This window comes from Micropterus salmoides, unplaced genomic scaffold (assembly GCF_014851395.1).
Source record: "Micropterus salmoides isolate LMB-PRFRI ecotype aquatic unplaced genomic scaffold, ASM1485139v1 Ms_hic_scaffold_17, whole genome shotgun sequence".
NCBI lineage: Eukaryota > Metazoa > Chordata > Actinopteri > Centrarchiformes > Centrarchidae > Micropterus > Micropterus salmoides.
Genome location: NW_024040817.1, coordinates 30,938,827 through 30,953,816, shown reverse-complemented (window position 1 = coordinate 30,953,816; position 14,990 = coordinate 30,938,827). Strand labels below are relative to the sequence as shown.

Sequence of the window (14,990 nt, the reverse complement as noted above, 5' to 3'; positions counted from 1 at the left end):
TAGCTTCATAGTTACTATACAGACATTTACAGTATTTACATGTTTTTGGCAACCAATTTCTGAATAATGTCTACATCTGGTCAGTTCAATTATATCTTGACAACAGTACTGTGTTGTATCAGAATTGAGGCACTCACACCTACAATGTCAATATAGTCAACTGTACTGTATTTCCTGTTACAGATGTATTTATACAACATGTATACGTGTATAATTGAATGTGTTGTTATTGTGGGTCACTGTTTGTAGGTGTTTCTTTAAGAGTTGTCCACAGAGCAGCAGTGCCTTTAAGGACATCTTGATAACTACACACAGTGTGTATTCGTAACATGTCTATGATATTTCCCCACCTCAGTGTTCATTTCTTAAGCTCTAGTTGTTTTAGTTCAGCTTAACAGAATCTATTAACCCACTCTATGTTGAGTGTTGTATGTAAAGAGACACACTTTACTGTAAAATATATTGTTTATTGTTTAACACCATAAACGTACCAGAAGGATAGTAAAACTAGTAGAACAAGGTTATTCAATAAAATTAACTTTTTTCAATAAAAAATTTAATTTCTTAAAATTGCCATCTAAAGATTGATTTCAATAACCTTTTTCAAAAGATCAACACAGAGATATGACATTTACCATCAACTACACACAGCCGGCACATGTAGTTCTGCTGATCTAAAGCACAAACAGATTACACTAGACTAGACTATTTAACATTAGAGTGGTACAGAGTGAAAGAAAGGCAGGGTCCTGACAGAGGCGAACTGTAGATGTTGTCATTATGGGGGTAAATTCATGGTTCCACAAGAACTCTCCAAATCGTAAAGCAACAGATCAACATTTTGGGACACACATTGCACCTATTTACTTTCTTGTCCAGAGTTAGATTAGTAGGCGGGCCACTGTATCTGTCTGGTAAATGTACAGCTTACTTCTTGGCTGGGAGCAGTAAATTCCTGGAGAGTTGCAGGTATTTCCCAATATATCAAACAAGAATGGACTAAAACTTTCTACTAAATCGTATTTGCATTCACGTGGTGACAACTGGGTCAGAAGATGACAATTTAGCAGAAGTGTCAGTCTGTGGAAGAATACTTAAACATGTATTTTTGTTTTTAACAACAACAAAAAAATACAGAGCAAGTTGTTGTTGAGGTTTTGCAACACATAGGTTCAGCCTAAATTGAATTATATACTGCTTTCAACATACTGAACTACATGCACTAATAGTATGCAAAATTCAGTAAATTCTTTATGCATAATGTACTTAATCTGGCAAAGGCTACATTCCTGGTGGGTTCCTGCAATGCCAGGTAGTGTCAGTGAGACAAGAGCCAAACCATATACTAATACAATGTGCATGAAGAAGCAGATACCCAAGCATAATCTTTGTACTAAAAACAATTGCTATTATCCCATCTTTAAAGATACCCCCTCCATATCACATGTCGCTGTCAATCTACACATGAAGCTTTTTTTCAGCAATTTCATCAAAAAATGTACACAGATGTTTTTTCCAGAGAAACGCATCCTCCTTGATGTACAGTACATGTTTTTAGAATTTGAACCTTCAATTCTTATTACACAAAGTGACACAAGTGAAAGCTTAGTAAAACAGACCCACTCTCAGCCCAAAACATCATGAACACAGTAAAGTGTATGTATTCCCCCAATGCCAGTTTTTACATATTCCATACCTAGAAACCTTCTGCATGCACCCATTTATGCCTATTGTCGCTAATTTGCATCATGACTATCTGTTCTGTGTGTTATAGACAACTTAATAAACTACACCTAATTTAGTATCAAATGAGGTAATAATGAGAAATTTCATACTGCACAGCGAGCCAGCATATTGACGTAATACTCCTGCTATGAAAGGCACTTCAAGGAAAGTTCCCCACAGCAGGGTGAGGAGAGGAGTTGAGGTATTATTGTTCAATAAAAATATTGACTAAACCATAAAGCATGAGCCCGTATTCCTAGGAGCGTAGGGTTGACGTACTGGACCTCTTGCAATTTAAGTTGAATACCCCTGCTATACAGTATCTCACAAAAGTGAGTACACCTCTCAAATCTGTGTAAATATTTGATTATAACTTTTCATGTGAGAACACTGAAGAAATGACACTATAGAAGAACTCTCTGAGGAACTGAAAAAGAGTAGTTGCTCTACATAAAGATGGCCTAGGCTATAAGAAGATTACCAAGACCCTAAAACTGAGCTGCAACACGGTGGCCAAGACCAGAGAGCGGTTCAACAGGACAGGTTCCACTCAGAACAGCAGAACAGGCTTCGCCATGGTCAACCAAAGAAGTTGAGTGCACGTGCTCAGCATCATATCCAGAGGTTGTCTTTGGGAAACAGACGTCTGAGTGCTGCCTGCATTGCTGCAGAGGTTGAAGGGGTGGGGGGGTCAGCCTGTCAGTGCTCAGACCATACGCTGCACACTGCATCAAATTGGTCTGCATGGCTGTCGTCCCAGAAGGACGCCTCTTCTAAAGGCTAAAATGCAGTATAATATGTCCCCTTTAAGTTATAACATTATGTTTTAGAGAGAATTCAATATATTATGTTAAGTAAAGCTGATTCCTTCTACTCCCTCCTCCAATTAGTGCAGAAGTTGTCGTGCAGACACCAACATTTCATGTGGACTTAGTTGTGGTGTTAAGTTCAGTTTTTTCATCAGGGTTAAATCTGTATTTGTATCCATACGGCCGCAGATGGTATGTCAGGTACTCCAAAACATACAGCTGGACAGAATAAATGTAGTGAAAGGACACAACAAAATCTGAGCAGCAACCTGGACCCTGGAGGAGAAAGAGAGAAAGAAATACACTAGAAGTTAGCGCAATTACAATTCAGCCTGTGTGCTCAAACAGCAGGAAGCCAGAGAAGACTCAACAGGTTTGAATGTTGGATGTATACTATCAGCTTCCATACAACTCCGCCCACTCTGTATTTCCAGACTTGCAATTTAATACCTGACAGCTTTTTTACTCTCTTCACTCCTTTAAGGGTTCCAAAGCTGCTTTTATTTGTGAACAAGTAAAAATACAGGCTGGGTTTACAAGCAACTTCCAGTTGTCCATATTTCATTTTGTCTCATTTCATAACTTTTTGAATGTTTCTAATTTCATGGCCTATTATCTTTGAAAAATTGTAACACAAACTGCAGTCATCAAACATTTAACACTTTGAATTTCCTTGTTGTTTGCCTTACAGGAAAAGTTACAGGCATCTACCTTAAGAATATAATTATTCCTTCTCTTCCATCCAAGTCAGTTCCTGCACACACTTGTCACCTCTGTCTTGATTTATTTATTTATTTTTAATAACTAATGCAGAGGTGATAAGTGTGTGGAATTGTTGTTTTCTCTACACATTATGAGTAATGTCTCATGCAGGGATAATGGGCTTCTTACTGGAATCTTGAGACACTGCTCATTTCATGAGATTTCCTGAGACCAGACTAATCCAGATTCTCAACAGGAATTAGTGTACTGTGTTGCATACCTCTATTGGAGTGTAGTGGTCATAAATCAGATACCATGGCCTTTGTCTTGGGGGCTGTCTGACCAGGTAATGGTCTGGAGGATATGGGTGAAACGTTTGTCTCCCAATTGTGTCTCTGGAGTCTGCTGGCTGCACCTTCATTGTCTCCATACATTTCCCCAGAGCCATGTCCTCTATTGTAGAGAAGTGGGTACATTCCCCACTACTGAACCCTCTGATATATCTTCTCAGTGCTTCCTTACTGAGGACATAACCTGCTCCTCCACTCATGTATCCTTGACTAATGAAAGGGGTAAACCTTCTGCCCAGGTACAACGGCTTCTCTGTATCATATTTGGACAAGATGTAGCGTAGATTCTCTATGACCACAAACGTGTCATCATCCGCTTTCAGGAACCAGTCTGCTTCGTCTAGGTGGTGCTGGTGGATGTATTGAAAGGCTCGGATGGTCTTCCAGTACAGGTTCTCCCTTCCCTCGCTCACATTTAGCTCCACAGTGGGGAAGTCCGTCTTGATGGAGCTCATGTACAGCACTTTGTTGCAGCGCTTGGCCCATGTTTCCCTGATGTGCTTGGTTCGGGATTCCAAGTACTTGGGCCCCGTCATGATCCAGCACAAGATCCGTATCGAGTGAGAGGAATTAGCTGCTGAGCTCTTGTTCTCACCTTTAAAGGAATTTACAAACCAAGTATCAGTGTGTTACATGGACATTAGCTTTAAAACAAAGTTCAGTGCAGAGTCCCAGAAGCAACAAATGTCACTTGGCCTGTTGAGTCAAAAGTATGCCTGAACATGTATGTAGAGATAAGCAGGTATACTGGTTTATCTATACAGTAAACACTGATAAACATTCAGAACCCCTACAGAGTCTGTGCCTGTGAGTGGTCCCGTCTGGAGTGGGTCATGTTCCCTGTGTCTGCTGCTGCCTGTGTGCGTTCTGTGTGGAAGACGATGGAGACGCCAGTATGCTGTTCGTATTGAGCAGTGTGTGTGTGTTGGCTCGGGCGGGTTAGCAGGCTCAGTGGGTTATTCTGTGTTTATCAGGGTTACACCTTAGCTTGTGGCTGCTAGTGGTAAACATAACCTGATCTTTTTGTTGTGTGGCAAACCAGCCTTTACCCGTCTCCAGTATTTAGCGGGATGGTTTTCTGTTCTTTGTTCTTACCTTCTGTTTTGTAATAAATGTTCGATTTATCCTTGAACCATCTCACCTGTGCCTTGATTTTCCACCCAGTATTAATTTTTATTTGTTTGTCCCACATCAACTAGAAGGCAGGGACACAACAAATTTGGGGGCTCATCTGGGATTTCAAGTTGTGCATGATTATAATGCATCTTAAAGGGGCTATATGTAAGTTTTTGATTTTAATAAATCAAATTGTCATTGCCTTATTGTCAATGGGCTCAAAACTCACTCAGAAATGAAGCACATGCCTGTTTTCTCCGTTGCTTGCACCAGACACTATTCTGCTTTTAATGTGAGGTCTCCGGGTCAGATTCAGCCCTGTGTGCGCTCCCGAGCCTCTCACACTACAGCGACAACACGGCCGCTAATGACATGCAGTCCACTAACACCATAACGTAAGGATACAATACACCAATAAAGTTTAGTAAAGCTGGAGAAACAGAGAAAGTCTGTGCTAATGTTATCCGGTGCAAAGTTATATAACGTTAGCTTTCCACATTACTTCACAAACTAACGCGACCCATGTTACCATCCTGTGTACCACTGTTGATTTAGCCTGCAAGAAAGGATGTACAGCGAAAAGCAAATGTGGAACAATCTGTTTACTAAAAGTAGCCTATAGGGATGCAGCCAGCTAACGCTACAGTAGCTCGGACCTGCCGCTGTTTTCTTCGTAACGTTCAGTTTATGTTTATTGTGGTTTCACCAATACTCAGGTACACAGCTTATCTACCTCTCAGTCACAGCAGGTCAGTGCTGAATGCTCTGGTTTTTATTGCAGCCTACTAATTTAATAATTTCACACCAGCAGCTGTTTGCACTGTTTTGTCAGGATTATAGGAGCTAGCTACATTGGTGTAGATTGGTGTATGCGTGGATTGGCTCTGCGTCAAGCACGCATATAGGCTCCAGCACCCCAAGCAGCTTACTGCATACCATAGCTTCCAGGTCACCAAAAAAACCCAATGCAAAATTGAGGAATAAGATGTATACACTCGTATTTGAATATCTGATTCTGATCAAAGAAAATCGGATAACGAGATTTCTTTTCATTTTCCTTTTAATATCAAACCGAAAAACGAATGTTTTTTCATACATAGTGATGGTAATTAGGAAACGAGCCGTTTTTAGTTTTTGGTTTTTGGTTTTTTTCGTTTCAAAACTAAAATCTGTTGGCCGCAAAGTACACGGATCATTGTGGTATTTCTGTATGAAAGTGGTTGTGTTTCGGATTATGCTAGCTCATGAGTTCAAGCGAGCACGAGTACAAGCACACACCTGGTTGCAATCTTAGAACTGCATCGATAGTGGCCGCTGGAAACTCCATAATGCCCCTCAAACGTTTTGTTGCTAATAGTCAACTGGGGCGCAAAAAGCGCTTAGAGACGAAAACGTGCAAATTAACTGCAAAAAACTTGAGTAGAATTAAACGTGGAGCTACAAGGCACCCGTTATGATCCAGTGCCACCATATTCCAGGACAGCAACCTACCAGGAGTGTCCAGAAGTACAAGGTGCCAAGACCTCAGAGATCGTTATCACAAAGAAACACAACCACCACTGAATAAGATTTGCAAGTTGAAGAATCAGGATTGGGCAAAGAAATACCTGAAAACAGATATTCCAAATGTTTTATGGAAAGATGAAATGAGAGTGACTCATGATGGACCAGATGGACGTGCCTGTGGCTGGATCACCGATGGACACGACACCACTTTGACTCAGGCAGCAAGGTGGAGGAGGGGTACTGTTATGGGCTGCTATATTTGGACCTTTACGGGTTGAAGATGGACTGAAACTACAACTCAAAACATACGACCAGTTTCTGGAAGATACTTTCTTCAAGCAGTCACACAGCAAGAAGCCCTCAGTTTTCAAGCAGGCCATGATCTGCATGCAGGACAATGATCCATCACATGCATCCAAGTACTCCGCAAGCAAGGGCCTCAAAGATGCCCAAATAATGACCTGGCCTCCTTCCTGACCTGACTTGAATGCTATAGAGCAATGGTCAGCAATAGGCGGCCCGTGGGCCAAAGCTGGCCCGCCAGCAAAATCAACAACATCAACAGACCAAGAACCAGACAACGGCCCTGCCAACACATGGCCAGATTACTTTGATAGCAGCAAAAGAAAATAATGATATTATATCGCTGGTACTGAAATAGATATGTAATGATCCACAATTCCTATTAAAGCACCCACATACAAACACAGTCGTTAACGGTAACAACACATTTTAATAAGGGTTATTGGTTGCATTTGAAGTAATACGTTTTACATCCAATCAAAGTTAGGATGTTAACAAATCAGACAATGCAAAAGAAATTTATGGATATTCCCAAAGTTATGGTCTTGACTGGTCTTGAAATAAAATCCTGAGGCCGAGACAAGACCGAGTACAAATGCTGTCGAGTTCGAGACAAGACCAAGACCATCAAAAAGTGGTCTTAAGACCGGTTGTGTTGTGGTGGCAGCCCGGCTGACGGTGAGTGTCCTGGTTCTTTCTCCTTTTTATCAGTTTTTCTGCTTTTTTCCTTGGTTTTCTGTTCCCTGCCTGCCTCCCTGTGTTTTCTCCCCTGTGTGCTCTCTCTCTCTCTCTCTCTCTCTCTCTCCCTCTGCTCCTGAGCCCAGCCAACTACCTGCACCTGCATCTCATCAGCCACCTCGTCAGCCTGCCACACCTGCCAGTAATCAACCTCATGACTGCCTGTATTTCAACCCCGGTTCTCCACACCATCCTCGCTTGATCGTCGTTGCTCCATACCCGGTGGCACCCCCACGTTCAGGCTTTCATGTTTCTTGTTTTTTCACATTTTCCCTGTGCCTTGTCGCTGTCTTCTCTAACCCTGTCTCTCTGTCTGTTTCCCTCCCAGGTACACTCACCCTCGTCCTCCGTTCAGTTGGCTGGGCTCATCCACTGGCCCACTCCTCCTCGGACTTCCCTCACGGTGTCCTCCCTGTTCCCCCGCCTCTCCTCGCTTCCTCGGCCCCTGTGTTCCCCAGCTCCCTGGCCCCCTGTCTCCTTGGTTCCCCGTGCCTGTGTTTCCCTGTCATCCACCTCTTCCTCCACTCCAGTCCCTTTACCCCTTTCTCCCTCAATAAACCTCCTTCCCTCCGAACTTTGCATTTGGATCCTCTCTGTCCCCACATCACGCAATCCTACAACAGGTTGGCTTGAGTTCTACAACACTACCCAGAGGTTTGTTCAAAAAAATGATGGGCAGAGTGATTGAAAGATTGAAAAATTGCCAGTCAAACTATCTTCATTTCACAAACAGGTACTTTTGTGCTATAAACTCACATACACGCACAATTTCACCCCACAACAAATTCCCATCTGGAACAACAGATATGTGCTGTGTAACCGCAAATCTCTCTACTTACAGCATTGGATGGATACAAATATCTGGTCAGTAACCCATTTAAGAGATGATCAGGGATGCTGGCTAACTTATGAGTGCTTCTGCTCGAAATACAACATAGTTTGCACACCTGCCCAATTTGACAATATAATAAAACGGGATTCCTCCGTCAATTAAAGGGATAATCCAAAACATGGAAATACAAATGGCTATATTAAATCTACCCACACTCCAACTCAATGGTTGGAACTTCCTGGATGAGGGGTTTTCAAACAAATTAATTCTTATTCACCTTAATAATATACTCTTCCCAATTCGATCAAACAGAAACTCCATACTCCGGCTGTTCTCTGAATCAGATATTAAGAAATTTAGAACCAACTATATCAAGTACCCTGTAAGCCCCAAGACAAAAGCCATTTTAAGATTATGAGCAATACATATCCATCCAACAAGGTGCTAAGAACAAGATTCGGCGTGGATTATAATAACTGTAACTTTTGTGAAACTGAAATTGAAACAACTGATCACCTGTTTTTCCACCGTATGTATGTACTACAAAGCTATTTGGGAGGATTTACAGGACTTTCTCTCAACCAAAACCCAACTACTTACTCCTCTCACTAGAGAAAATATTGTGTTTGGTGGTACTATGAAGGACAATACAACTGACTTAATTTTGAACGATATTTGAATACGATATTTATGGCAAAGTTTTTCCTCCAAATGGAGGAAAACAAAGCCCCTTCGTTCTGTCTGCAAGCGGGACCTTATCGCCAATCATCTTTGTGCTTTAAAACGAATGAAAGAGAAACATGCAAGATCTCTCCTCCATGCCTATAAGGAGTTGAAGATGCTTGAGGACGCCTAGCAACCTTTTATTTTATTCTATTTATTTATTTATTTTTCTCTTTCCTTGTTATATATTTATTTACTTATTTTTTTAATACAATATAAGTTATTCTTTCTATCTTGTGTGCCTTGTATGCAAACTGAGAGGTATTAATGTCATGTTTTCTACTCCTTTAAACTGGAAATGAATCTTCTCAATTAAAAAAAAGTCTTCCAATCGTCTCATGTGATGCTGCTCAGCCAATCAAATCTGTGCATTATGATAAGCATTGCCAAAGCCGTTTACAGCCCTGACCATTGCAGTCGAGTCCGCGAGTTAGATACAGAGGAAGAGAGTAAACAAAGAGGCTTTTAACCAAGAATTACATGTAGGCCTACAGTACATTTTTCCCATTGGCAGTTCAAAACCAGAAAATCTCATACATCAACAATCCTAGCCAGAGCTCATGTTTCTCACTGAACAAGAGGAAGTAGGGAAGTGGTAGCTAGAGGGAATGAAAGAGAAGAGGAGGCATTAAAGCTGTTCATTTGTTAAGATGTGTTGAGTGTTAATTATAGAATCGGTTGAGATTGAACTTCAATCACTCAAAGCTACTCTTTTTATTTCATTTTTCTCAAATTGAGCAACAAATAAAATTAAATTATTTTAAGATGTACATTTCCAAAAACATTTTTAAATGCAACCTTTAGTTTACTTACTTTAGTTTACTTACATTTCGAATTAGAGTAGTTATTATTTATTATCCCTTCAGTTTTATGTGAAAGCTGACTTTTGTTTTATATTGTTGAAATAGTATCTGATAGTCTATGGATTTGACAGTCAGTTGTTGACTAAAAACATATGTTGAGAATATGTACAGAATGTACTTATTAGTGTGGCTGAAAGAGAAGAATAGACTGGAGAGGGAAGATTATGAAAACTCGAAGAGGGAGAGGGTCAGAGAGAGGGAGTATAATATAACTAGAACAAAACCGACTACATACCATAAAAACCATGGAACAGATGCTAGTTAATGTAGCCACAGTACAAATGTATTCAGTTATCCTAATATTACACTTGATGTAGCTGTCTGATATTTCCTGTGTCTCACTTGGACCTGACTCTTCCTGCAACAAATGTTTGTGAACACAGAGCTGTTTTTGATGCAAACTCTGATGACATGCCGTTCGAATAACAAAGTCTTTTTACTATGTGAGTTTTAGAATTTACTACGTCTACTAGCAATCCATACAACTCGTCCTCCTCAGTTATTTCTGCTCCTGCTCCTGTGACCTCTGACCTCTTCCTCTTAAAATACTGCAGGATGCTCATGTTCTCTGTGTGAACATTTTGAATACTTTTCAGTTGTTTATGGGCACATAGCAGAGACACATGCACACCTCCTGGCACAAGTTTTTTCACAGACGGAGGCCAAAAAGTGGCCCAGGAGTTTGTCCCTGGTCAGCCCGCTCTCCAGACAAAGCATGTGTCGGGGCCTCTGGGTCTTTAGAAACCTTTATTCCTGCATTCTTGAGAATTTTATGCAAGTAGAGTACATAACTAAATGAGCATTTAAAATACATTTTCAAAACTAGAATCATCCCTCTAACACTCCTCAAGTAAAGTAATCACTTCAGCTGAGCCCTTGAGTAGATAAATAAATAAGTCATATCATCATCATTATTACCATAAACTGCTGCTTTGACTCTGTTCTGCTGTTGCCTTCATCTCTGCTGTCTGTCTCATGTTCACCATGACAGCACTAGTACTGGTGCTGCTGGCCAGTGGCAGGTAGAGTACTCAAAATCTTTACTCAAGAAAAAGTACTATTACTCCCATAAAAAGTAAAAGAAAATGACAAACCTACTTCAGTAAAAGTAAAGGCTAATCATATATTTCATCTGCTGTTCATCAGGTTTTAAACAGCTGCAACAGGTTATTTCTAGGGAATGCAATTTGCTTTGCTGGCTGATTCTCTTTAGCTATTTCTGTTTTATTTTTTATTATTTTTTATTTAATTATTTTCCTTTTTAAATCTCCATGAATGTGTTGATAAGATCACTTTAAAATATCAGCTTGCTGCCCAGCCAACTATTGTTGCCTGTAAATTTTATTATGGACACGTAGCCAACCAAACCGCTTGCTTTGCAGCAGCACAGGTAGCCAAAACAATCTGATTATTCCTAAAGCATCTAAATAATCTTCTAAAAACGCAAAGGATTATTGTAGTAGTAACGCGGGAGCAGCTCGTTGTTGAAGCAGGGAAAACTACATATGGAGGAAGCTGTGCGTCATGCCTAAAGCCCAACAGGACTGTTTTATCCGCCATATTTTCTCTCTCTGTGCATCTCAAAACTGTTTCCTGAATGAATAACAGCTGGTAGCTGCTGAGTGAAGCCAAGATTCATTTCACCGGCGACATTCTGTGAAAACGAAGTTTTTCCTTGCCTCTGTCTCCTAGTGCTGCTCCTGGTGGGAACTGTTGGGCTTCTGTAAATAGCATCACAGAGTACGGTCTAGACCTGCTCTTTCATGAAAAGCGCTCAGAGATAACTGTTGTTGTGATTTGGCGCTATATAAATAGAACTGAATTGAATTTATCGACTCACTTCGCTATTAAACGGCTATTGAGAAAAAAAAGGCGAATATTCATCAAAATAAAGCGATGCTCTTTTCAGAATCAGAATCATTCTAGTGATCATTAGATTTGGATGTTACAGTGTGAAGTTTACGTTTGCTCTGCAGAGACTGAAGACGCTTCTAATGCGCCGTTAATGGAAAGTGAAAGTAGGCGCCGGCCGGCTTGTTAAAGAGCGACGCAGGCTGCTTTCCAACAGGCCACCAGTGCCACGGTGTGGCTCACTGGATTTCAGTCGTTTCAGTAGAACAATAAAGCCTTTAACTGAAAAGGTATTTGCCTGATTTTGTAAATGTTTGCATCTGCCCAGCTCATTCATATCTGTGATAAGCGCCCGTCTCTGTACCACAAAGGAGACCTCTTCTGCGTAACTGTGCGCACGCTGCCTGGCTGACAGCTCATTGGTTAACGAAGCCTATAGCAGATTACATTCTGGTGAAGTTATGAAGGTATGAATGGAAAATATAGCGAAATTAAAAGTATATTGCTGGCCCACAGAAAATACTGGAGTAAAGAGTAAAAGTAGGCTACAGTTTTAAAAAAGGAACGTGAAAAGGTGCCAATTACTTTTATTATTTTCTTTTATTTTGCTAATTTATGTTACAGGAAGACGATCTGAATCAGATGGTCTCATCACAGATCATAAAACGTCTTGTTCATTTCTCATTCAAAGTGAACCAGTGAAGTTTTTACATACATGCAAAGAAAAGTTCCATAGCCTATGTATCTCTATGAAATGAGTGAGTTAATGCCTATCCCTACATGCTACATCGGCTACATTAAACTTTTTTTAAAAATAAGGTGCTGACTTTTCAAGAAGAAGAAATATAACAAGTTATAATAATTCGCTAATTATTAGCCTTATTGTGATAATACCTTCTTATTCATTTTTTGATTTTAATTTTAGGCTGCTGCAACAGTATTGCCTTCTGCTCCCTTTCTTTTTATTTCCTCCTAATGTGTTTATTGTACCAAACACCAAGGCTGGCAAATTGGCAAACAGTGAAAACTTGCTTGGTAATAAAACAAACTGCTAAATATAAAAAATGAAGTAACAACAATGCATGTTACCGTAATAATGTATTAGTACTATTTTAAATGACACATAATGTTAACGTGATTAGTTGGAATGGTGTTCACACCAGAAGTGAACCGCTCCAGAGTTCAGTTGACAGCGGGCTAAGAGCATCGTCTCCAGGCGAACCAAAGTGCGGTTGTTTGATTTGCACCAGAGTTTGAGTTCACACCAAGCCAAACGAACTTTGCTTTTTATTTTCATACATAAAATATGGATATTTATGGGAAGGTCAGCATCCTACCCCCAGTCACTCAGGGAGGCTCAGTGAAAACTATGTGTAGGCTTGCTACTCCCAAGATGTAGCCTTCCATTATCAGAAATAAAAATCCGTGGCAGCCTACCTCTAATGCACATACACATGGAAAAATAATAGGCTGTAATAATACAGTAATAATAAAATAGCTGTTTATTAAAATCCATACATACCTGTGTCTACATGCTGTAAACCATGTTTGACTTCATGCTTGACATCCCTCACAAAATATTTCAGGTGATCTGATGAAAAGTTCAACAGAACGTTGAGCGAGAGAAATCCGACCATCAGTCCAGTGATGAAGATTAATTTAGACGTGTGCCTCATCCTCCTGGTTTAGCCTACCTGTCAGATGAAATGTGGAATTAAAACTAACAGCCTAATTAAATCACTAACTGTACGGTAACGCCTGGCATGAGGTAGCCTACTCTGCTGCCATGCGCTCTAAAATTCAACATTTGAAGGGTCATTTGAACAGCTGCCAGGACAACACTGACTATGCTTAATAAATCAGCTATGTGAGCGAATGCTATCAGAAATGATCCGAGCTGTCTGGATGAGGTCCAAGCCGCCGGTAGTTTCTATTTTTCCTTCAGGGGACTACAGAAAGCTCTGAACTGATAGACCACTTCAGAAACAGGTCTGGCGGATGTTGCGTTCCAGTCACAGTGGGAGGTCGGATCTCAGAGCATTCCAGGTGCACGGCGCCAAAGGTGAACAAAAAACATGGCTGAAACTGATGTTTCTTTGCCAAGTGTAGGACTCCACTCAGTTGAACTCTTAGTAGTTCCTTAGTTGTTTAAATGAAAACGAGTGTAATAACTCTGACAGTATCGGTGCTGTGATCTCAGACAGCTGCTTCTTCCCGAAGTCGGGGTAGATGCTCCGAATTCATAGGAACTCCGACTTTGAGTGGCCCTCCATTGCGGTTTTGCTAGTTGGGAGTCGGAGTTCCTATTTGTATGGAACGCAGCATTATTTAAACACACCTTGACGTCATGAAACTGCAAACCGAACAAAACGAGGAGGGTGATGGGGTAGGCTATTGTGAGTAGGCAACTTTACAGGTGCAACAGGCTCGTGACACAATTTCGAACAGGTTACTCTGCTAAAGAGTGTGGTCTCTAGAGCAGTGGTTCTCAAAGTGGTGTCTGAGACCCCAGGCAGTCCTTGAGGGAGACAGCAGGAGAACAACCAAAGGAGCAACAATTGTACAGGTAGGCCTACTAATAATAAGTCTCTATTTTGCTATAAGTGAACAGATAAAAATAATGACAAAATATATATTCACATGAGCACATAAAATGCATTAGAAATATACTGTGCTGGCCTAGACACATTTAATAGGTCTACAATTAAAAAAAATTAAATAAGATAAATAAAAGTTTAAAAAGTTGCTGTAAAAATAATTAAAAGCCAATTTGTAAAAATGAGTGTGGAAAATCATTTCATGTGTAGAATTTTCTCATAATTCACTTTATTTCTTGGCCCATTCCAAAACTATTATTACTACACTGTTAAAACTGTTACTTGGATCTAACTCAATAAAATTAAGACAACATTTTCCAACTATTTTTTTCAAGTTTAGTGAACTAACTGATATTTTGAGTAAAGACAACTTAATAATGTGAATTTCAATGTATGCAAAAATATTAAGTAGCATTTTCAGAAAAAGCCAATAAATTGAGTACTATCAATGTAGAAAATATCATCATTTTATACACATTAAACTTAATTAAAATAGGTAACTTAAATGAAAAAAATAAGTAGATAATGTTCTGATTTATTAATTTTGATCAATTTACCCTTTCCTTGTTTTGAAAGTGTAAATAGCTTCAAATAAATAGTTGCTACTATGTCAATTTCCAACATTTATTAAATCATTGCCTTATCCAAAACAGTAGCAATTAGCTGGACAGTATAAACATTGGTATTCAGGCATTCAAGAAAACACGCCCTCAGCAAATAAAGTGCAGGTTAGTGGAACACCTTCACAGTACAGTTCTGTGTACATAATGTTACAAAATTTTAAAATTAAGTAACAATTTACAAACCAAATTCAAAATGAGCTGGATAGTGTTAACAATCAATAACATCTATTCATGCATTAAAAAAAAGCATGA

At 39.9% G+C, this 14,990-nt stretch overlaps 1 protein-coding gene across 1 annotated transcript; it reads right to left on the bottom strand.

The window, feature by feature from the left end:
* Positions 1–446: 446 nt before the first annotated feature.
* si:dkey-202e17.1 (uncharacterized protein LOC555344 homolog) lies at positions 447–13,997 on the bottom strand. The gene is made up of 3 exons (XM_038725686.1): positions 13,041–13,997; positions 3,517–4,181; positions 447–2,810 (listed from the first exon to the last, which is right to left on the bottom strand). Exons 1-3 carry the CDS (start codon positions 13,192–13,194, stop codon positions 2,646–2,648), a joined length of 984 nt encoding a protein of 327 aa, XP_038581614.1. The 5' UTR covers positions 13,195–13,997; the 3' UTR covers positions 447–2,645.
* Positions 13,998–14,990: the final 993 nt, after the last annotated feature.

What these genes read in the sequence shown, in the direction of transcription:
- si:dkey-202e17.1 (XM_038725686.1), bottom strand. Translation starts at nt 13,194, where the DNA reads ATGAGGCACACGTCTAAATTAATCTTCATCACTGGACTGATGGTCGGA. An exon ending in TTTACAGCATGTAGACACAG is followed by an intron (nt 4,182 to 13,040) that starts GTATGTATGGAT and finishes ATTCCTTTAAAG; the next exon opens with GTGAGAACAAGAGCTCAGCA. An exon ending in ACCACTACACTCCAATAGAG is followed by an intron (nt 2,811 to 3,516) that starts GTATGCAACACA and finishes TTTCTCCTCCAG; the next exon opens with GGTCCAGGTTGCTGCTCAGA.